This window comes from Lampris incognitus, chromosome 5, assembly GCF_029633865.1.
Source record: "Lampris incognitus isolate fLamInc1 chromosome 5, fLamInc1.hap2, whole genome shotgun sequence".
Taxonomy (NCBI): Eukaryota; Metazoa; Chordata; class Actinopteri; order Lampriformes; family Lampridae; genus Lampris; species Lampris incognitus.
The window spans coordinates 55,113,939-55,137,268 of record NC_079215.1 but is presented as its reverse complement, the minus strand read 5'-3'; the positions used below and the strand labels follow the sequence as shown (position 1 = coordinate 55,137,268).

Genomic DNA, 23,330 nt, shown 5'->3' with positions numbered 1-23,330 from the left:
TCAGCACAGGCTTTAAGACAGGATGGGAAGACACCATCTGGGCCCAATGCTTTCCTGGTCTTCTGTCTCTGGAAAAGCTGGCTCACATCCTCTTCATGTATCTTGAGTGCAGTTCAAGTATCAGGGGAGGAGAGTAGAGGGGTTGCCAGAGGTGTGATGGGGTCTGTTGTCATTGGGCTGGAGTGGGTGGGGGGGGGTGAAAATTTGTTTCTCTCAAACCTGCGATAGAAGACATTCAGGTCATCACCCAGGTTTTTGTTTGCCTCAGCATGGGGGGATAGTCTTCTATAGTTTGTGATGACTTGCAGGCCCTCCCACACTGACAGAGTCATTGGCTGAAAACTTGTTTTTCAGCTTTTCAGTTTAGCTTCTTTTAGCCACTCTGATCTCCTTTGTCAGTGAATTTCTGGCCTGCTTGTACAGGGATTTATCCTCACTGCCGTAGGTATCCTGCTTGGTCTGCCGAAGTTGTCTTGGTTTGGCTGTAAACCATGGCTTGACATTGTTGTATGTGCAGAAGGTCTTGGTAGGCCCACACGTTCACAAAAGCTGATGTAAGATGTCACAGTGTCAGTTAGTTCATCCAGATTGCCGGTTGCAGCTTCAAATATACAGTCCAATCGGTGCATTCAAAACAGTCTTGCTGTTCCTGTTTTGCGTTGCTCATCCATTTCTTCACTGTTTTAACCATAGGCTTTGCAGATTTTCATTTCTGCTTATAGGTTGGAATAATATGAATCAAGCAGTGATCAGGGTGCCCCAAAGCTGCCTGGGGGACAGAGCTATATGTATCTTTAAGAACTTTGTAGCAGTGGTCCAGCGTATTATTTTCCCTGGTGGGACAACTAATATGCTGTCTGTATTTTGGTAGTTTGTGGTTTAATTTTGCTCTGTTTAAGTCCCCAAGGATTATGAAAAGTGAGTCCATATTGTGGCGAGCCGGCGTGGAAGAATGAGAGATAGAGATCTCTTATTCGCAACTCTCGTGTCCCATACACTGCACAACCCTGAGAGTGCTGTTTAATTTTAACACTCTGTCAGAACCGAACGGAACTAATGGAAAAGGAGAGTCAAGGATTCCGTTAATGGCAGCTTCTGTGTCCCATACACCACACAACCCCAGGAGTGCTCCTTTATTCTGCCCCACCCCAATGGTTGCCAAACAATGGCTTCCTCTAACGGGGTCACTCTGGAACACATTATTTTTGATCATGGTCCTACCATCAGTCAGTCAGCAACATAGTCGTCTACCCAGTCCGAGTCAACCCCCAAAACAAACAAGTCAGAACATTAGAATCAGAATACTTTATTCATCCCCGAGGGAAAATTGGGTCCTATTACAGACACACACGCTCTAGTAAAGAAAAAACTGACAAGATACAAGATAACAAGAAAATAGAAACAAATAGAAACAAGAAAAACAGAAACAAATAGAAATAAAAGATCAAATAAATAGAAATAAATAGAGCAAAAATATATAAACATACGTGCACATAACACCCTATCTATACTGCACTACCGCAGCACAAAACGGCACAAACAAAACCTGACAGGGTAAACCAAGTCGAAGGGCCAGTCCAATGACCATTAACTCTTGAGTGTCTGACACTCTTGAGGGAGGAGTTGTAAAGTTTGATGGCCACAGGCAGGAATGACCTCCTGTGGCATGACACAACATTAACAAAACAATGATCTGAACATTATTGTAAATCCCATAATCCTTTGCACTTCTCCAGTGCATAGTCGTCATCATATTTTGTTCCAAGCCGGTAACCTGGTCGGCCAGGGTTTGCAATGTGCCATTCATGCCGGCCTGTGGTGGGATGTAAAACATCAACCAGGATAAAGGATGAAAACTCCCGCGGTGAATAAAATGGCTTGCAGTCTATGAACAATGTCTCCAAGTTTGGACTGCAGTATTTACTTAACACTGTGACATCTTTACATCAACCGACATTTATGTAGAAGCAAATTCCTCCGCCCTTCTCTTTTCCCAATAGCACCATAACTGATCCACTCTGTGTAGGCGGAAGCTTGGCAGATGTAATCTGCTGCGGGGGGTCGATTCTCTAACCAGGTTTCAGTGAAACAAAGGGTAGCAGAATGTGCAAAGTCCTTGTTCGTCCCCTCGCGGAGAAGCAGCCCGTCCATTTTGTTGGGCATGGAGCGTAGATTCGCCAGGTAAATAGCTGGGAGTACAGATCAAAATCCCTGCTGTCGGAGCCTCACCAGCGTACCGGCCCACTTCCCCCGTCTGCGTCACCTCCATGTCCCACAGAGAGCCACTGTTCCTCCAATTAAGATCTCCAAAAAATTTTACGGGTTTTTGAAAACTGGTGAAAAATTATTTCGAGTTAACTGCCTAATGTTAAGCAGTTCAACAACCAGACACACAGAGAATGAATAAAAAACAAAAAAGTACTAGAGAACGCTGTACCGAGGATGCCATCCCCAGTGCCGTCTTAATGGCGGCACCATTAGAGAAATAAAGATACAAAATACTTAAAGCCACTGGAAACCCAAATTCACAATAGCCTTCTAACTATGTAATATAGGGTCTTACGTGAATGATAGTAAGCATTTATCTCAGGTCATCTTAGGTCATTCTCTGTGTGGAGTTTGCATGTTCTCCCCGTGTCTGACACACATCAGTGTGATGCGACCCACACCGTACTTAAGTTTATGGTTCTAAGAGTTTTGTTTGGGGCCAAGCCCAGAAAGCACTGGAGGGGGGAGCCCCCCCCCCCCACAGCGCCACTCCCTCAGCTCTCAGAGTGCACGACGATGGACGCTGTTAATAGTGCCGCCGGAGCAGGGGGGACACATGCGAACCCAGTCGGGATTGAGGTCCAAACTAGAAAAGAGGTTGTTTACATGCACACCGCACTGTTTTTCCTGTGAAAAACGACAACCCCAGGCCCCGTGCCCCATGCAGATGTCCATCACAACGAGGGAGATGTCAATCAAAACATGATCTGCCCCACCTACACAGTCTGGCGAAATAGTCGAAACAGCGAAATAAGCTGTTTTTTAATCTAGGTTTTCTAGTAGTTATGAACGTTAATTTTCTCTCAGATTTTTGTGGATGCTTAATGAGACCGTTAACTTTGATATCATATATGCATTTTTACTATTTCAAGCCGAATTTCCAGAGGCTTTAACACCACAAACTTAAAGTAGGAAGACTACATGTCTCAGAGAATACTGGTAGAAGTGTTGTAAGGATCTCACAGTAGCTAGGAATGTCAAGGTGGTAGGTAAGATCAGTGTTTTAGGAAATATAAGCATCTCAAATCAGTAAATGCGTTCTGTCCCAAATAAGAGACATGGATATGCTGAAAATAACAGGTTTTTCTTTTTCAAGAGTGCAGATGAAGTTGAAAATGTGGAAATAAGACCATGTGGGGAGTGGGGTTTTAATAGAACTTCCCCTTTCTATATTAGTCATGCCCAGGGGAGGTGTGTAAAGCCTTTGCTTTTGTTTGAAAGGCCAGCACACTTTATATTTTTCTTTTCATGTGTCCTTGCATAGCAAATGTAATGCTATATGAAATGGCTTAAGTGCAGTCTACAAACAAAGGAACACAGGAAAGACACAAAAATGAACTCCATGTCTTAAGGGATTACAAGACCACTGCAAACACACGGTGCATCCTCAGATGTTTAAAACATGTGCTCTCTCCGCGAGCATTTTCCTCAAGTTTATTCCCCTTGTGAAAACTTGGAAAAGAACACCGAAACTACTTCTTGGAATTCTGGGCTTTGGAGAAAATGTCAAGGTCATAAACCTTTTCCTGTTTGATTCCAGGTGTGGATTTGGTGGCAGCCAAGAGATGGGAGGAGGAGCAGATCATGAGAGATGCCCGGACCTGGCTGACTGAAGGCCCGCCTGTGGACATTCGACACCCCAGAACTGGTGCCACGCCGCTGCACGTCGCTGCAGCCAAAGGCTACCTAGAGGCTATCAAGTGGGTGTCGCTCGGCTTAACTGACATTTGCGGAAAAGGGAAAAGCTGTTTGGTCATTGAGTGGAATCCAGTTAAAAACCTTCGGGTAGATACACCAATCCCTTTCAAGTGGGGAAAGCTGCACATATTCCAAAAGCATAATTTGACAGTGAGAAACCGGGAGGCCAGGAAACTGGAACAGCAAAAGCAAAAACCTGGAATCCGGGGAAAGGAAGGCAATCAAATTAAAATGGAACAAAATCAAATCATCATTCAAAAGTTGTACTTACCTTCTCCTTCTTGAAAAACCTGCAAAGTTAAATTAAACATGGCTGATCAAGCGGCACGGTGGTGCAGTGGTTAGCACAGTTGCCTCACTGCAAGAAGGTCCTGGGTTCGAGCCCCAGGGCAGTCCAACCTTGGGGGTCGTCCCGGGTCGTCCTCTGTGTGGAGTTTGAATGTTCTCCGCGTGTCTGCGTGGGTTTCACCCGGGTGCTGCGGTTTCCTCCCACAGTCCAAAGACATGTAGGTCAGGTGAATCGGCCATACTAAATTGTCCCTAGGTGTGAATGTGTGTGTGTTTGTGTGTCTGTGTGTGGGTGGGTGGGCCCTGTCATGGTCTGGCGGCTTGTCCAGGGTGTTTCCCCGCCTGCTGCCCAATGACTGCTGGGATAGGCTTCAGCATCCGCGTGATCCTGAGAGCGGGATAAGCGGTTTGGATAATGGATGGATGGATGTCTACATTTGTGACAGCACATGATATATGAAATGATGTCTTCACTACATACCTTGTGTTAAATTGTTAAATGTTAAACTTCTACCTTTAAAGCAATTTTATTTTTTTCAATTTAATTTAATTTTTGTTATTTAAATAAATAAATGAAAAAATAAATTAAATTGAAAAAAAATAACAAATATACAAATTAAATAATTTGTTACTATTTATTTTTAATTATTTTATTTATTATTGTTATTATTATTTTATACATTAATATTATTTATTTTGGTTTCTTTATTAACTCCAAAATCAGTGAGCTTCCCATCTTGGTCTTGGACCGCCGCCTGCTGTGCAGCCTTTATATCATGTTACACTTAATGTCATTTCGCGCCCGCTACACTGCTGTTTTCACGCCTGCTGTTGTGTGTTGCAGGCTGCTGTGTCAGTGTGGCCTCGACGTGTCAGCCGTGGACTATGACGGCTGGACGCCCCTCCACGCTGCTGCACACTGGGGCCAAGGGGAGGCCTGCCAGATACTGGCTGAACAGCTGTGTGACATGGAGGCCCGCAGTAATGGGGTGAGGGACACAGAGGAATCACTTCCCTCTCTGTTTTTCTTCTTATAGATGTTCTTTACGTGCTGTGCTTCGGCTGACAGAATGACCGGTTATTATGACTTTTAAACAAAACAAGTAGGGGCATTTTAAAGTTTAGATCTAAGTGGCTAGAATAACTGCACACCATCAAAAATTGCCAAGGCAGGAGCAAAAAGAAGTCAAATAAATTCGCTCAGTAGAGAGAAAGCACGCCATGCACACACTGTGTCTCAGTACACTCACTATATAGCCTGGCCTGAGGCTGAAAGCTCAGCCATTATAATGAAATGCAGCGTATGCATGGACACTTGTTATTTCTTCTAAGGTCACATTTTATCAATGATCCTAAGACATGTCTTTTTCAACGTTCTGTCTGTTTTATCGTTTGCTTTGTCTTGATATTTAAATGAACTTTGCAGGGCCAGACACCATTTGATGTTGCTGATGAAAGTGTGAGGGCGCTTCTGGAAGACCTGTCACAGAAACAAATCAGTGTAAGATTATCTTTTTATATATATATATATAAACTTAGCACAAAAAGTAAGGAAATGTGTGTTTGGTAGATTATTTCTTTGTTGCAACAATGCTTCTTGGCAATAAATCTTATATCCGGCAGCTGATTGTCAGCACCTGGGGTAGCAGAAGCTCAAAACAAGAGTCAATAGCAACAGCAAAATAAGCTGTTTGGCATTGGCAGAGAAAATTTGGCAAATTTTTCATGGGCGCAACCCACAAACTCAGCTCTGCTGCTCATCTCACAAATGCATGTTCCTTACAAATGTGGCGCCATTTAAAAGGGAAATAAACAGGCTTTCCAACGGTATAAGATGTATTGCCAAGAAGCATTGTTACAACAAAGACGTAATCTACCAAACACACATTTCCTTACTTTTTGTGCTAAGTTTATATATTGTGTGTGTGTTTGTTTTAAGATGGCAAATCAGGGGGCGTCCAGGTAGTGTATCCGTTTACTCCGTTGCCTACCAACATGGGGATCGCTCGTTCGAATCCCCGTGTTACCTCCAGCTTGGTCAGGCGTCCCTACAGACACAATTGGCCATGTCTGCAGGTGGGAAGCCAGATGTGAGTATGTGTCTTGGTCATTGCACCAGCGCCTCCTCTGATCGGTCGGGGTGCCTGTCTAGGGGGGAGTGGGAACTGGGGGGGAATAGCATGATCCTCCCATGCACTACGTCCCCCTGGCGAAACTCCTCACTGTCAGGTGAAAAGAAGAGGCTGGCAACTCCACATGTATCGGAGGAGGCGTGTGGTAGTCTGCAGCCCTCCCCGGATCTGCAGAGGGGGTGGAGAAGCAACCGGGCCGGCTCGGAAAAATAGGGTAATTGGCCAAATACAATTGGGGAGAAAAAAAGGGGGGGGGTGGCAAGTCAGAAGTGTTTTCCTGATCTCACCGTGCTTGTGTTGAACTTGGGTCCCGTATTCTTGGTTTAATGATAGCTGTATCTCTTTGCAGTGGCGTAGTGAACAGTCAATTTTTGAGAGACAGAACCAACAAGGATCCACCGCTGCAAATACACAAAACAAACGGCGGAGGTAAGGTTTTTGTTTGACGTCTCCTAAAGTCAAGAGGTTTTACCCAGTCTCATAAGAGTGAGAGCACTTACTCCCAATTATAATCCCCAGAGGTTCCTTTTTCTAATCCGATGGAATTTAAAAGATCGCTGTAGCAAAAATGGGCACTTATGGGTCTCGTAACCCAAGTCTGACTGTTATTGCAATGAACAACTTGTGGACAGGACATGTGATATGTTTCTCAAGAAAATTCATAGTCGAAAAGTTCCTGTGAAATTGATGTAAGAGGGGTTGAAACATTTCCCCTTACTTGGAACGTTGCACCAGTGGCCTTCATGCTAAACCGCTTAACTCTGCTGTTGCATTCCAGAAGTTCGGTGTGCAGGATGAGCAGTAAAGACAAGATGAACGTGCAGGACCAGTCTAAAGAGAGGGGTGTGTCAGGCGGACTGGAGCTGAGCGAGGAGAGAGAGAGCAGCCCCGGTAGAAATGACTCATTACATTGAAATCCCAACCATTCGTAATACAGTGATATGTGTATTTCTTGGCGCTTTTGATTATGACGCGGATGTGGGTTCTTGTTCTCAGAGAGTTCCACCATGTCCAGTCCAGACAATGAGAGCGTCACTACGTCCACAGTCAGCCCTACTGATAAGGTACGATTCAGGCACTATGAACAGGTGAGGTAAATATAGGAGGCCATGCACAGCAGACCTCTGTATGAGTTGGATTCTTGTCAGGTAACCAAGTGACGTTTGACAAAATTTCCCCAAGTTTTGCCTTCCATAGTAACTGTTGCTATGTCCAGTAAGCTTTCAAGGTGAGGTCAGCTGGTATAACGGCAAAGTCACATCCACACAGTAAATCAACTAAGCTGGCAGTAGTTAACTTTGAGCCAATTTAAACATTCTATGGTTCAGTTATTAGATTGAAAGTATAGTCTCCCATAAAGTTTAAGAAGGCATTTCTAAAGTTTGTATATGAGACCCCCCCCGGCGGCATGGTGGCCCAGTGGTTAGAGCTGTCGCGTCACAGCAAGAAGGTCCTGGGTTCGACCTCCGGGGTTGTCCAACCTTGGGGGTCATCCCAGGTCATCTTCTGTGTGAAGTTTGCATGTTCTTCCCGTGTCTGCAGTGGGTTTTCTCCCGGTACTCCGGTTTCCTCCCACCATCAAAAAGACATGCATGTTAGGGTTAATACTCCTGTCTGTGCCCCTCACTGAGGTGGCGAGATGAACTGGAGTTGATCTCTGGGTGCTGCAGCTCCTAGCTACACAGCTAGGATGGGTTAAATGCAGAGAAAGAATTTCCCCACGGGGATTAATAAAGTAGTAAAAAAAAACAAAACAACAACATGCAATTGCACCCAATCACCCTCCTTCCCTCCCACGTGAATCTGTTGTGAATCAAGTGAATCATCTTTAAGGTGCTTTCACCCAAAAGTGCTGAGCACTGTGCTTGCCATTGTGCAACATGAGGGGTCTCGCACACCACACGTGGCATACTAGTCACAACTTGCAAAACTGTTTTTTTCCAAGATGGAAATAAGGAAGCCAGAATGGGTGTTTGATGATCCAGGAAACCCATTATGGAGAACAACTTCTATATACTGCCGTGCTCTACAAGAATATGTCTAATTTTCTTTCTCCGCCATTCTTTCTCTGCTTCGTGTATCTGTCCCTGGGATTCCTCCGTCATCTTTGACACTCATCCTGTAAATAAAAAGGGGAAGGGAAATTATTTCTCTATAGGTTATTTTTTTTCCTCTGTAGGTTATTTGTTTCATCTCATCTCATCATCAGCCGCTTCTCCAGGGTCGGGTCGTGGTGGCAGCAAGCTAAGTAGGGCACTCCAGACGTCCCTGTAGCGCCGCGTTATGTAATAACGCCGCATTATGTAATAATGTAATACATTTTCACATCATTATATAATAACGCCACGTTTTTTTTTTCAAATCAAGACATAAATTTTGGTGGTTTATTACATAATGCACCAAATTATTACATTTTCTTCATAAAAAAGTGTAACATCCGCATTTTGTAATAAGTTGTTACATATTGCACCGGTTATTACAAAATGCGGATGTTGCACTTTTTTATGAGGAAAATGTAATAATTTGGTGCATTATGTAATAAACCACCAAAATTTATGTCTTGATTTGAAAAAAACGTGGCGTTATTACATGATGTGAAAATTTATTACATTATTACATAATGCGGCGTTATTACATAATGCGGCGCTACACTCCGCCATTCTTTCTCTGCTTCGTGTATCTGTCCCTGGGATTCCTCCGTCATCTTTGACACTCATCCTGTAAATAAAAAGGGGAAGGGAAATTATTTCTCTATAGGTTATTTTTTTCCTCTGTAGGTTATTTGTTTCATCTCATCTCATCATCAGCCGCTTCTCCAGGGTCGGGTCGTGGTGGCAGCAAGCTAAGTAGGGCACTCCAGACGTCCCTCCCCAGCAACGCCCTCCAGCTCCTCCTGGGGGATCCCAAGGTGTTCCCAGGCCAGATTGGACATGTAGTCCCTCTAGCCAGACATCCTACGGAGGAAACTCATTTCAGCCGTTTGTATCCGCAATCTCACCCTTTTGGTCAGTACCCAAAGCACATGACCATAGATGAGGGTTAGAAGGGTTGAAGATTGACTGGTAAATTGAGAGCTTTGCCTTCTGACTCAGCTCCGTCTTCACCACAACGGTCCGGTACAACGTCCGCATTACTGCTGATGCTGCACCAATCCGCCTGTCAATCTCCCACTCCATCCTACCCTCACTCGTGAACAAGATCCCGAGATACTTGAATTCCTTCGCTTGAGGCAACAACTCATCCCCAACCCGGAGGGAGCAATCGACCATTTTCTGGGAGAGAGCCATGGCCTCAGACTTGGAGGTGCGGACTCTCATCCCAGCCATTATCACACTCAGCTGCAAACCGCCCCAGTGTGGCTGGAGGTCATGTTCTGACGTAGCCAACAAAACCACATCATCTGCAAAGAGCAGAGATGCAGTTCTGAGGTTCCCAAAACGGACACACTTCTCACCTTGGCTGCGCCTTGAGAACCTGTCCATGAATATCACAAACCGAATCGGAGACAAGGGACAAACTTGGCGGAGTCCGACACCCACTGAAAATGTGTTTGACTTTGTGCCGAGAATACGGACACAGCTCTCACTTTGGTTTTACAAGGACCGAATGGCTTGTAGCAACTGCCCCGGTACCCCATACTCCCGCAGTACCCCCCACAGACTGCCCCGGGGTACACGGTCGTAAGCCTTTTTCCAAGTCCACAAAACACATGTGGACTGGCTGGTCAAACTGGCTGGCCTCCATCAGCACTTCTGCAAGAGTAAAGGGTTGGTCCGTTGTTCCACTGCCAGGATGGAATCCGCATTGTTCCTCCTGGATCCGAGGTTCAACAATCAGTCGGCGCTTCCTTTCCAATACCCTGGAGTAGACTTTGCCAGGGAGGCTGAGCGGTGTGATGTACCCTTCATGTAAAGCATGCCTCCATACAATCAGTTTCCTGCCAGTATGTATCCAAGTAATCCAAACAGGTAGAAAATGGAACATCTGGAAATATTGAGGGTTTCTAATTGTCCAAAGTTTGATTTCCTGTATGAAGAAGCTTTCATACAGGAAATTTCATTGTCCTAAGCTTTCCTGTGTGAAAGCTCATGGTTGGTTTTTTTTTTTTCCTTGTCTCTTACATGTTCCAGACTCCAGAGGAAAAAGATGAGGAGCAAGATCTGGCCAACCGCACGGCACGGGTCCAGCCCACCCCTCAGAGGAGAGATGTCCCGGCCGAGAGCCTCAACACCCCCAGCACTGACAGACGCAAGTAAGAAACTTTACATTTTCACGGTTTTTTTTTTTTTTTAAAGAGCGGTGTGCAAGCAAATCTGAAATTTCTGGAGGGGAAAAAAGGATCACATCCTTGAACATTCTAAGATGGTTCATGTTTTTTTTTCTTTCTAATATATATATATATGGTATATATGGTTTCCTCCGGGTGCTCCGGTTTCCTCCCACAGTCCAAAGACGGGTGAATTGGCATTACTAAAATTGTCCCCAGGTATGAATGTGTGTTTGTGTTGGCCCTGTGTGATGGCCTGGCGGCCTTTCCAGGGTGTCTCCCCACCTGCTGCCCAATGACTGCTGGAATAGGCTCCAGCATCCCCGCGACCCCGAGAGCAGGATAAGCGGTTCGGATAATGGATGGATGGATATATTAATCCCCATAGGGAAATTCCTCTCTGCGTTTAACCCATCCTAGCTGTGTAGCTAGGAGCAGTGGGCAGCGCCCGGGGAGCAGCTCCAGTTCGTCTTGCCATGCCTCGGTCAGGGGCACAGACAGGAGTATTAACCCTAACATGCATGTCTTTTTGATGGTGGGGGAAACCGGAGCACCCGGACAAAACCCACCGCAGACACGGGGAGAACATGCAAACTCCACACAGAGGACGACCAGGGATGACCCCCAAGGTTGGACAACCCCGGGGTTTGAACTCAGGACCTTCTTGCTGTGTGGCGACAGCGCTAACCACTGGGCCGCCAATCATTCATTCATCATTCATTCATTTTTATTGAAATTTAAAAGAGTTTTTAAGGTCACAGTGAAATGGATTTATCTTAAGATGCAACGGACGTGGCGTTAAGGAAAGCTGTTGAACAACATAACGAAAATGTGTACAGCAATCATTTTTAGTTTTGTTAAACAAAGACTCGGCTATTAACCGAAAATTCGGTTGCACCTAGTGTCAACCAATATTCTTTTTTTGTAACTGTGATGAGCATTTTTTGGAAATCTGACAGGAGAAATGCTGATTACTTACCCTTTTCTGCCCCAGTAGCTCCCAGATGATCCTTTTACTCATTCGCATCTTAACCAAATAAGGATAATAATAAATCAATCTTATATAGCGCATTTCTAGTACTCAAAGTCGCTTTACAATAAATGGAGTGAAACAAGACGACGGATGAACATAACACAGACATACAGGGGTGGATGGGAAGGGGGGCTACGAGAGGGAGAAGCGGCAGCCGCACAAGACGCCAACAGAATGTGGACATGAAATGAAAGAAATCTTACCTCTGCACTGAACGAAGCAGCTTGACCCAGGCGGCTTCTGAATCCATGGTTTCCTCCTTGGGCACAACAATAGCACTTGAACTTGCTGTTCTTACCTGGATTATTGAGCATGCATGAAGACATTACTCGAAAGCTCAATTTCCTACCTAAAAGTCAAACACTCGTTAGTCATGGACACCGATTGCCCAATTCCCAAGTCCATAAGTGCAAGCACAGATGAATTGAACTTGGAATAATGTGTTAGCCAATCCATCCATCCATCCATCCATCCATTATCCAAACCGCTTATCCTGCTCTCAGGGTCGCGGGGATGCTGGAGCCTATCCCAGCAGTCATTGGGCGGCAGGCAGGGAGACACCCTGGACGGGCCGCCAGGCCATCACAGGGCCGACACACACACAAACATTCACACCTAGGGACAATTTTAGTACGGCCGATTCACCTGACCTACAAGTCTTTGGACTGTGGGAGGAAACCGGAGCACCCAAAGGAAAACCACGCAGACACAGGGAGAACATCCAAAGTCCACATTGAGAACGACCCGGGACGACCTCCAAGGTTGGACCACCCCGAGGCTCGAACCCAGGACCTTCTTGGCTGGAAACATATATTGATATATTGATTGATAGCGAATCCCATGTGAACAAAAACATTTTGCACATAGGGAAACATTATGTACCCCTGTATCCTAAAGCAGGAAGGCACAGCGATATGCCTTTTTGTTTTTTTTATGCTTTTTGATGCTCAGTACTTGGTCTTTAAGATCTCCTCCAAGGTTTCAGATCGGCTGTGTTGCTGTTTTTCATTTGTACACTACTCACCTTGGGCATATGGCTGTGTCAGGCTGTATAGCGCTTGACCCACCAAGGCTGGATGCTGAATGAACATTTGTCTCCTCAGGTTCCAGGCTCCGGTCAGAGATGAGGAGTCTGAGTCTCAGAGGAAAGCTCGCTCTCGCCTCATGCGCCAGTCTCGACGCTCCACACAGGTACCTGTTCCGTGTTCAGAAATTATTTGTTTAGTGCAATTGGGGGCCAAAAAAAAACAAACTTTTTCCACTGTTGCCCCATGCTGCACTGTCCCTTACCAACAAACCACTCCCGCAGGTGCAGAAAGTGTTCCTATTACCAGCAAAATGGCTCTGAAGTAGGTCTAGGAACATATAGTCAATACCACCTCAGGAAGGGCTATTTTGAGGAGCCTGTATGGCTAACATTTTGTACAGGTTGCTACCTCTTGAGACACACTTGCCCTGGAATCTATGTGTGATGACACATGTACATTTATTTGTTGTGCACACGCAACACTGAATTATCTTTTAAATCACTACTGTTCATCAAGTGGGCAGTGAATCGTTGAACACACCAGGTTAAATCTGGAAATGGACAGTCTGCATATTGTACAGGGTTAGGGTGAGGTATGTGTGAGAAATCACCTACATACATTATTAATTTTTCATTTTGGTCTGGAGTCAAATCATGTAGTTGTTGGTCCTCCTTTGGGAGCCCCACTTTACAGGACCTGCCTCTCTTTCATCAATTTCTCCATTAGAGGGGCGTCTGGGTGGCGTAGCGGTCTATACCGTTGCCTACCAACATGGGGATCGCTGGTTCGAATCCCCGTGTTGCCTCCGGCTTGGTCGGGCGTCCCTACGGGTGCAATTGGCCGTTTCTGCGGGTGGGAAGCCGGATGTGGGTATGTGTCCTGGTCGCTGCACTAGCACCTCCTCTGGTTGGTCAGGGCGCCTGTTCAGGGGGGAGGAGGAACTGAGGGGAATAGTGTGGTCGTCCCACGCGCTACGGCCCCCCGGTGAAACTCCTCACTGTCAGGTGAAAAGAAGCGGCTGGCGACTCCACATGTATCGGAGGAAGCATGTGGTAGTCTGCAGCTCTCCTCGGATCAGCAGAGGGGGGTGGAGCAGCGACCGGGACGGCTCAGAAGAGTGGGGTAATTGGGAAGAAAGTGGGGGGGGGGGGGTTCACCATTAGAATAGAAGAAAACGGGAAGAAAATAATCAATAGACGAATGTCCCTGGAGTTTTTTTGTAAATGTTCCTTCGTCTTGACAGGGAGTGACCCTGACGGACCTGAAAGAAGCAGAGAAGAGTGTTGGTAAAGGTCCAGATCAGTTGGCTCGCAACATCCAGTCAGTCAGCCCTATCATCACTCTCACGCCCGCTGAGAGAGGTGAGTGTTAAATGGAGGAAAGAATGTCGTTCTCTGGGGAGAGAAGTTTTTGTTTGTTTTTAGGCTGCCACAGTAATCGTAATAGGTAATAAAGCCCTAAGACTGTCAAACCCATGGTGCCTCCACCACCCCCACCACCCAGACTAGGCTGAACAAATGCTTTGTGTTCTGGTGGACAAACTAGTTTGCGGTTTTGAAATGACTCCAGGGAAATTCATGCCGAAAAAAGAAAAACACAACCAGAATACCATCTTAAGATGCCAAGTGTCCCATCTACTACTGTAGTACAGCTGCGTTGATTCGATCATACTTCCACATGTGTTACTTTTATATGTTACTTTTTCTCTAAATTTATTCCTGATTTTTCCCTCTCTCCCAATTTAGTGGCCAATCGATCCCTATTTTAGTTCGAACCCCCACCCTTGTACTCTATGCATTTGCCAACTGCATCTCTCCGGCTGGCAGTCTCGAAGGAAATGCCTCGCCACTTCCGTGACAAGGCGACTCCAGGCCGAACCACTGCTTTTTCCGACACACCCACAGACGCATTCATGTGACGAACACAAGCCGACTCCGCCCCCCTCCCGAAGACAGCGTTGCCAGTTATTGCTGCTTCATCGAGTCCGGTCATAGTCGGATCTGACGAGACTGAGGCGCAAACCCCAGTCCGCAGTGGGCAACTTCATTGACACAAGGCCAATGCTTAGACCGCTACACCACCGCGGACACACATGTTACTTTTTCTTGATTACTTTTTATATACTTATCAAGTCTCCCAAGTCTCTTTTCATTAAATGTTTTTCTTTTGTATACTTCTTATCTCTTTTTACCTCATCTGTATATATCTCCCTTAACCTATTTTGTGTTTGAGGACACTGCATTTGTGTCACAGAAAGTTGAAGCAGTTCATCTGGACACAACGTTTATTGAGAGAAGCGTTTCATCACTCATCCAAGTGACCTTTCCAGTCTCAACTGACTGCAGGTACCCCCCACCCTTATAAACAGCACAGTGGCATAACAACCGAAACCAACAATTTGGTTTCATATGCACATTAATGTGACCGTTAACTGGAGTTACAATGGCCATGTGTACTATTCACAGAGGATTGGTGAATAGTTGCCATCACAGCTTTCTAAGATGGTGACAGATGTACTCTTAGCCACCCCCCCCCCCTTCCTCAGTTCAGGGATGGTAGTTCCTTCTTCACATAGATGTCCTCTTTGACTCCCCGTTCAAGCCAGAGTTTCTCCCTTTCAAGGATGTGCACATCCTCGTCCTTGAAAGAGTGGCCACTGGCTTGTAGATGGGTGTAGACTGTGGAGTCCTGGTCTGACATATTAGCTCTTCTGTGTTGTGTCATCCTCTTGGCCAGCGTCTGTTTGGTTTCCCCAATGTACAAGTCACAGCAATCCTCTTGGCACTTAACAGTGTACACTATATTGCTCTGTTTGTGCCGGGGGACCCGATCCTTGGGGTGCACCAATTTCTGGCACAGCTTGTTTTGGGGTTTGAAAGAAACTGAGATGTGGTGTTGGGAAAATACGCATCCCAACTGTTCCAACACTCCCGCCACATATGGAATCATCGCTGGCTTAAGTTTAGGCAGCTGTTGTCCTCCTCTCTTTGATCGGCTGGCGCACTGTTTGGGCGTCTTCCTGGCTTTGACAAATTTCCAGTTAGGGTAACCACACTTAACCAGGGCCTGTTTAAAGTGGGATTTCTCCCTCCTTGCCCGGCCACTGTGTCGGTGAGGACGTTGTCAGCTCGGTGGTACAGCGTCCTGATGACTCCTAGTTTGTACTCCAGTAGATGATGAGAGTCAAACCTTAAGTATTGATCAGTATGTGTTGCTTTACGGTAAACATCAACAATCAAATGTCCCCCATCACCAGTTGCAATTTCACAGTCTAAGAAGGCTAACTTGTCATTTTTCACATCCTCCCTGATGAACTTGATGTGGTTGTCCACAGAGGAATGTGGTTGATGAAATGTGGTATGTCCTGAAACTTAAATTTTAACCCAGGTGTTGTCCACAAATCTGAACTAATGGCTAGGGGGTGTCCCTGGATAGGACATCAGAGCCCTCTTTTCCACTTCCTCCATACAGGGGTGCACATAGCTTTTTTTGGTCTGGTTCTCAATGGAGCACCTGGACATGTTTCTTGGTACTCAGTCTTTACGCGGCACGGTTATCCTACAAGCTGTCATCATCGCTACCCTCCTGACTGCTCTCCTCTCTGTCTTCCTCTCTTTTAAACATGGCAGAGGAAGATGTAGGCCTACTTCTTTCTCCCTGGTTGAGTCTGCGATTAGCTGTTTGCATCCATAAGCCAACAGCTGGCTTCGGGTCAAAAGTCTCTGTTGTCATCTTAGACAAGTGGATGTGCATCAGGGATGAGAGGTGAGGGTTTGACAGGCGGGATCTGTACTTGCTTTTTATTATATTGAGATGGGAAAATCCCCTCCTACATGCAGCACTGCTCAAGGGCAGTGTAAGGGACAACAGAAGGACTTTATGAATGTAGGAGTAACTACCTGGATTACTTATCTTCACTGTGTTGACCAAGTCATACACAAAGGAGGCTGGCAAACATTTTCCTGCTTGCTTTAAATGCATCCAATCACCAAAACTGTGGCGGTCTTGCATTTCTTGAGGCCAAGTTGAAGGATCAAAATTTTAAAATTGATCACATGACTTATGGGACTCATATCTGCTTTCAAACTCATGAATTAGATCTCTGAATACATCAGCCTTGCCCCTGTCAGCACCAGCATTTGAAACGGCCTCTTTCCTGTACTTGCCTTCACTGTCAAGCAATAGTGTCAGCTGTCAAGCAGCTACCATGAGCTCATCTTTGCATTCACCAATAGTCAGTTTATCTTGCTGGAACCTGAGGGAGGTGAACTGTAAAATGTTTCCAGTGTCAAGCATGTTGGCTAGGAAAACACTGAAAACGCTCTGTGCAGATATGTTTTAGGCATCACTTGTAGTCACTTGAATTTGAATGGCAGGTAACAGCCTCCATATTTTCAAGAACCTCTTGCCTCCATGCCATCCTCATCACATATCTTCTTCAGTTCTGTTCTTTTTGCGCCCCCTCTCTGTAAATAAAAGCTCAGCAACTTGACAACAGGGCGATTAAATGTCTCACCGTATGGTACCATGCGATCAGCTGACTTTGTGCAGTTCTCGAGGGTGTGGGCAGTACACAGAATAATGCACAAGGGAATCCCCTTGTGCATAATTCCCCTTGTGCACGTTCATCTGTCGCCATCTTACGATGCTGTGATTGCACTCGGATGAGTGATGAAAAGTTTCTCTCAGTAAACGTTGTGTCCAGATGAACCGATTCAACTTTCTGTGATTTCCTGACCTGGATTATTGAGCATGCATAAAGACGCCATGTTTGTGCTTTTAATACAAGGATCTCATCGCTAGTAACTGCTGCCACTGTACTGTACAGTTGCTTTGCTTTGACAAACTTTTGGTTTGATTTGGTCAATGCTGGCTCGCCAACGTTAGCTACCATATAAACTATATGACCAGCAATTTTTTTTATTGTTTATTACTTTGTTTGCTTAATTAATTCATTAGGAAATGAACGAACAGGCAAAAAAAAGTTTTTTAAATTTATTTCTAGTTTTTCCCCTTATCCCACCCGATTAACCCAATGGCATATGGCCGGAACGCTTGTCGAATAACTCCCCCGGCTCACGTTTCCACAGGAAGGAGATAGTCGTAACACCGGCTTCCTTCAAACTCGTGTCGGCTGCTCTCGCTATTTTACACGCTGAAGCCTCGCATGGATTGCATCACCTTCAGGCCGCGAAGGAGGCGTAGGGAGAATGCTTTCAGTTGCTTGGCTGCAGGCGCCCTGATGGGCCAGAGGGGTCGCTGGAGAACGACGAGTCCCCGAACACTACACCGATCTACGCCCACTATCCCTCGGGTAAGGGTGGCCTAATGAATGCCTTACCCCGTGGACGCTCTGGCCGTGACCGGTTACGGCGAGTCTGGGATACGAACCTCCCAGCCACATGACGAGCGGATTACAAGAACAGCGGTTTATTCCGCTCGGGCCATCAGAGCGGCCTAAACAGACAACATTTACTAGCATTTGGGTCATTATGGGTACTGATATCACCCACCGGGTGCAAGGCTCCTAATGGGTCGAGTATTTCTTTAAGTAGTGGTCTAGCTCAGTGTTTCCCCCAACCCAGTCCTCAAGGAACCCCTATCCTGCAGATTTTCTTTGCAACCCTGAATAGGTACCTGTTTGTAGTTATTCAACCAGTCAGCCATGAATATGTCAGACGTTGCACACCTTGCACAATTAAGTGCTGTGAGATGATTGGTTGAGTACGTACAAGCAGGGCTACCTATGCAGGGTTACAGTGAAAATCTGCAGGATAGGGGTTCCTTGAGGACTGGGTTGGGAAATGCTGGTCTAGCTAGTAGCTTGTGCTGTTTGCTAGTAAGGAACTGGCCGCGATAGGCGAGGGCGTATACGTCTGTTGAACTTTGTCCCGTGCCGTCATCCTCTGTCTGTCTTTTTCCTTGTTTTCCTCTCATGTTCTCTCGTCTTTGCTACCGGTGGCCTTCAAGTTATTTGCCATCAGTGGCCATTGGGTTTTGCTGGTTAGCCCAATTTCAGTCAGACAAGTAGTTGACTAACCTGGCGAAGGTAGCTGAAGTAATCTGCGGGATTGTTAACAAAGCAGCCGTTTACTGACTTGAATACCGAGTTGCAACGAAGTAGAAATGCCTCAACAAGAAGTCCTTCCCAGCGTATGCCCACAAACCTTGTTCTGTTGGACCTTCTCACTCCATCCTAGACACCGACCCTGTAAAGCAGGCAGAGCCCGAGGGGGAGACCCGGCTAGGGGTGAGGGAGAGGCGGCGGGGGAGGAAAGAGAGACGCTCCACGGGGATAGTTCAGCCGAGTGGAGAGGTAAGAAACGATTTGACCATCTTACGTTCACGTGTAAAACGGTCGTTTTGCAGCACCGCAGAGCTCTTACTGTGTGAGTATGTCGGCCTGTTGGGGATTTGGCGAGGGCCACAACCAGATAGAACAGGCATTAACCTGAATTTTATTTATTGTAGACGAGGCTTGCTTGCTAGAGGTTTGTATAGCTGATGACACAGGTTAAATATTTTCCAGTGGGAAGATGAGGATGCAACGAACCCATCCAGTACAGATGTTACACTCAGCAACAGCACTTCCCAGTGAGTAGCACCTTCAGTCCAAGCAGTCGCAGGTTTACTCTCCTCATTCTGTTACCTTAAACGGGTTTGTGTTTTCTGCAGTGAGACTCAACCAGAAGACTTGTCAGACGTCTACAAAAAGGTACGCGTTAACCAACACGGATATTCTTAAAGGTCAAAGGTTGAACGCTGTTAGAAAATTGGTGATGCCAGTCCATAACAGCTTCCAAAGCCATGTGTACATTTACTTATTTATTGCATCGAAAAAGAATTCGTGGCGTCCGGGTGGCGTGGCGGTCTATTCCGTTGCCTACCAACATGGGGATCATCAGTTTGAATCCCCGTGTTACCTTCAGCGTGGTCGGGCGTCCCCACAGACACAATTGGCCGTGTCTGCGGGTGGGATGTGGGTATGTGTCCTGGTCGCTGCACTAGCGCCTCCTCTGGTCGGTTGGAGCGCCTGTTCGGGGGGGGAGGGGAACTGGGGGGAACAGCATGATCCTCCCACACACTACATCCCCCTGGTGAAACTCCTCACTGTCAGGTGAAAAGAAGCGGCTGACGACTCCACATGTATAGGAGGAGGCACGCGGTAGTTTGCAGCCCTCCTCGGCTCGGCAGAGGGGGGTGGAGCAGCGACCGGGACGGCTCAGAAGAGTGGGTAACTGGCCGGATACCGGCCGGGGAGAAAAGGGGGGCAAACACACCCTCCCAATAAAAAAAGATCTCTTCATTCCATTTTCAGGAAGTGCGATGCATTGACTGTTTCTGTGTTTCCCTCTAGCTGTACCTAGAGGTACTACAGGAGAACAGTGCACTCAAAGACAAGCTGCAGGAGACCGAGTTGCTGCTCAGCCAGAACAAAGTGGAGCTGGAGAGACTCAGACAGGTATGGAAGGTTTGCTCCCGAACTGCGATCTGCCGCTTGTCAGCCTTTGTGCCAGATTATAACTCCGAGTCCAGTGTGCTACGTAGTTTCTGGGGAGGCAGGCTGAGAGCTAGACAGCCAGAACTAAGACCTTAAGACCGTGGGTTGGAATTTCCCCAACAGAGTCTGGCGGCAGACTGAGGACACCTCCAACTCCTTCCACCTACACCTACACCTACACCCCCTCCCACTTTGGTTGTTTCGCTCTCAGGTAACTGATGACGCTCTGGGCATTCGGTTAAGGTGAGTGGTTCAGGTTAGGGTTTGGGGTTGGCAGTGGGAGGTATTGCAGGAGGTGGGGAGGAGTTGGAGGTGTTCTCAATCCACCGCCAGACCTGTTTCGAATATCCTGTTGGTGCCGAGCAAAAACGCTGGGATTTTATTTTTTGTTTTCCTTTTTTTCTAGCAAAGCCTTGTATCTTTATTTAGAAACATAGGTGCTTATAGTTTTGAAATTAAAAGTATATAATTTAGGGTGTCCAGGTAGCATAGCAGTCTATTCCGTTGCCTACCAACAACGGAGATCGCCAGTTCGAATCCCTGTGTTACCTCCAGCTTGGTCAGGCCTCCCTACAGACCTAATTGGCTGTGTCTGCGGGTGGGAAGCCGGATGTGGGTATGTGTCCTGGCCGCTGCACTATCGCCTCCTCTGGTCGGTCGGGGCAGCTCTCCGGGGGGGAGGGGGAACTGGGAGGAATAGCGTGATAGTTTCATTTTGGACATCAGTTGTTCATAATTTGTAAATTCACCATGAAACCAAGTCTGTAGTTCTGAAATACCCTGTGTGAATTTTTAGTTAATTCTTCTTCTTCCTTCCTCTTCTTTTTCCTCCTCTTCCTCCTCCTCTTTCTGTCTATGGCAGAGTCAAGAGAACAACAGCACAGATAGGCCGGCCCTACTGGAGCTGGAACGATTTGTAAGTCCGTTTTGTGCTCATGTCTGCCTTGGCCTTCATTCTTTACAACATGTTTCATACCTGGAAGTGGTGGACCTTATCAGAGACGCATCTGAGGACTTTGGACTTGTCCAGCATCACAGCAGCTGTCTTAAATCTACACCGTATACGTTGTGGAATTAAGCAGCTTGTAGGTTGAACTTTGGGAACCCCAAAGTTCAACCTATTCTAATATATAATAAATCATCAATCATATTAAAGAGCTTAGAATTAGAAAAATTATATTTATATTTATAAAAAGAAAGCTCTTGAATAAATCTCTGGAAAGGGCCTCAGTTCTGTCTTCCTCCAAACAAGGCCCAAATGCTATCCATCCATTATCCAAACCACTTATCCTGCTCTCAGGGTCGCGGGGATGCTGGAGCCTATCCCAGCAGCCATTGGGCGGCAGGCGGGGAGACACCCTGAACAGGCCGCCAGGCCATCACAGGGCCGACACACACATTCACACCTAGGGACAATGTAGTACGGCCGATTCACCTGACCTACCTGTCTTTGGACTGTGGGAGGACATGTAAAAAAAAACATGTGCATGTTAGCCTGCCCCCTGCTGATCCCTTAGTTATTGATACTCTTCCCTTTGCAGGAGAAGTTGACACTCCAGAGGAAAGCCGTGGAACTGGAGGATGAACTGAAGGTATGGTTACTGGCATAAACACATAAGCTGATTACTGCAATGGAATATTTTAGGTCTTTTGAGGGTTAACGCGGTGCAAGACTAGCATAAACCTTAATTCACGGGGGAGGGGGGCTTCCTGATGGCACTTCAGTCAATAACCACCTCCAATTTTGTGTCGGCTAGGTTCTGGTGGACCTCAGAGCTGACAACCAGAGGTTGAAGGACGAGAACGCCGCACTCATCCGAGTCATCAGCAAACTCTCCAAATGAACCTTGTAAAGCCTCCACACAAGAGGAGTGGGGGTGGGTGGATGGGGGGGGGGGGGTTAAAGGAATGGGGGGGGGGTCTGTCCGACCCACACGGCACACGAAGATCAAGAAACCCTGACATCCAACAGTCTAATCCTTTTGATATATCAGGTGTTGGTATATATTAGATAAGATACCGTCGCTCCGTGAGTAAGAAGACTAGCGGGTCCGTGTTTCACGGTGACCCGGTTGTGGTTGGGCTTCTATGTTTTGGCATTATCTACTGTATAACAAGCAGAACTGTACCTCCTAAAGACTTCCAGGGTACTGTGGGGTGTTCCTGTTCAAAATGACAGTCGTTTATCATCTGATTTTTCTAACGTTATTGTTATTTTTTTCGTTTTTGTTTTTTTACTGGGAAAAAAATCTTTCCCGCTTTTTCTCCATCTTATAAATATTGTTCTTGTTTTAGGAAATCCGTAGTTAAGACCAAAAGCCATGATCAACGCAAGCCCAGAGCGATGTCTTAGAGAATGAACCACTAAGCCTGTGGGAGGGGGCCGGGGAGACGGCAGGCCAGGCAGGTGCCTGAGATGTGAAGCAGAGCCTTTGGGCAGCGTGGGGAGGGGGGGCTGGGGGGAGGGGGGGTTGACTTAATGTAAAGTTTTAACGTGCCAAAAAAATGGACCCTCATTTTGCTTGGTTTCGTGAGTTCTTTAGGGGAAAGCTGGAGTGGTCGGTCTGTTTCTCTCAGGATGAATATGGGTTGATACTCTGTACTTGAGCTGACTACTGTAAAGTAAGACCAAACTGTATTTGAAATGTTGATTTTTGTTTTTTTTCTCTCCACTCCTGTGAATGTGTATTTAATGTGTATATTTATGTACAGGGTTCCTTCCCCTTTACACCCTTAACACAGTGATGTAATAGTAGTCTCTAAATTTAAGACGGTGTTCACCGGGGGGGGGGGGCAACGGGTGCAACTCGCTTTAAATTCCGCCGGAAGCCGGGTCTTCATCAGAATCACGGAGTTGGAGGAAGATGTCTTGTCGGAAAAAAAAAACTGGAGTTTCTGGTGAATTCACGACCGCGTCAGAAGCGAGTGAATTCGGGTTTTGAGCTGGTTGAATTGAAAGCGACTTGACCCTTCCTCTAATGTGCACAGTATGACGGACCTGATCGTTCAGACCGGGTCGGGTCTTCTGAATGTTTCAGTTTTTTTTTTTTAAGATTAAGTGCATGCCAAATTGTATTTTGACATTGTGCCTTTCTATATACATTTGTAATTAATA

General features: G+C 46.3%; 1 protein-coding gene across 1 annotated transcript in view; it reads left to right on the top strand.

The window, feature by feature from the left end:
- Window positions 1–22,087, top strand: part of ppp1r12c (protein phosphatase 1, regulatory subunit 12C) — a 32,708-nt gene extending 10,621 nt beyond the window's left edge. The window contains exons 5-20 of the mRNA XM_056280153.1: window positions 3,809–3,968; window positions 5,099–5,243; window positions 5,681–5,755; window positions 6,736–6,815; window positions 7,165–7,277; window positions 7,383–7,450; window positions 10,517–10,638; window positions 12,790–12,877; window positions 13,958–14,075; window positions 18,915–19,030; window positions 19,244–19,308; window positions 19,390–19,429; window positions 20,072–20,176; window positions 21,078–21,131; window positions 21,757–21,807; window positions 21,973–22,087. Coding sequence (XP_056136128.1) covers window positions 3,809–3,968; window positions 5,099–5,243; window positions 5,681–5,755; window positions 6,736–6,815; window positions 7,165–7,277; window positions 7,383–7,450; window positions 10,517–10,638; window positions 12,790–12,877; window positions 13,958–14,075; window positions 18,915–19,030; window positions 19,244–19,308; window positions 19,390–19,429; window positions 20,072–20,176; window positions 21,078–21,131; window positions 21,757–21,807; window positions 21,973–22,059 — 1,487 coding nt within the window. The 3' untranslated portion in view covers window positions 22,060–22,087. The remainder of the gene's footprint in view (window positions 1–3,808; window positions 3,969–5,098; window positions 5,244–5,680; window positions 5,756–6,735; window positions 6,816–7,164; window positions 7,278–7,382; window positions 7,451–10,516; window positions 10,639–12,789; window positions 12,878–13,957; window positions 14,076–18,914; window positions 19,031–19,243; window positions 19,309–19,389; window positions 19,430–20,071; window positions 20,177–21,077; window positions 21,132–21,756; window positions 21,808–21,972) is intronic.
- The last annotated feature ends 1,243 nt before the right edge of the window (window positions 22,088–23,330 follow it).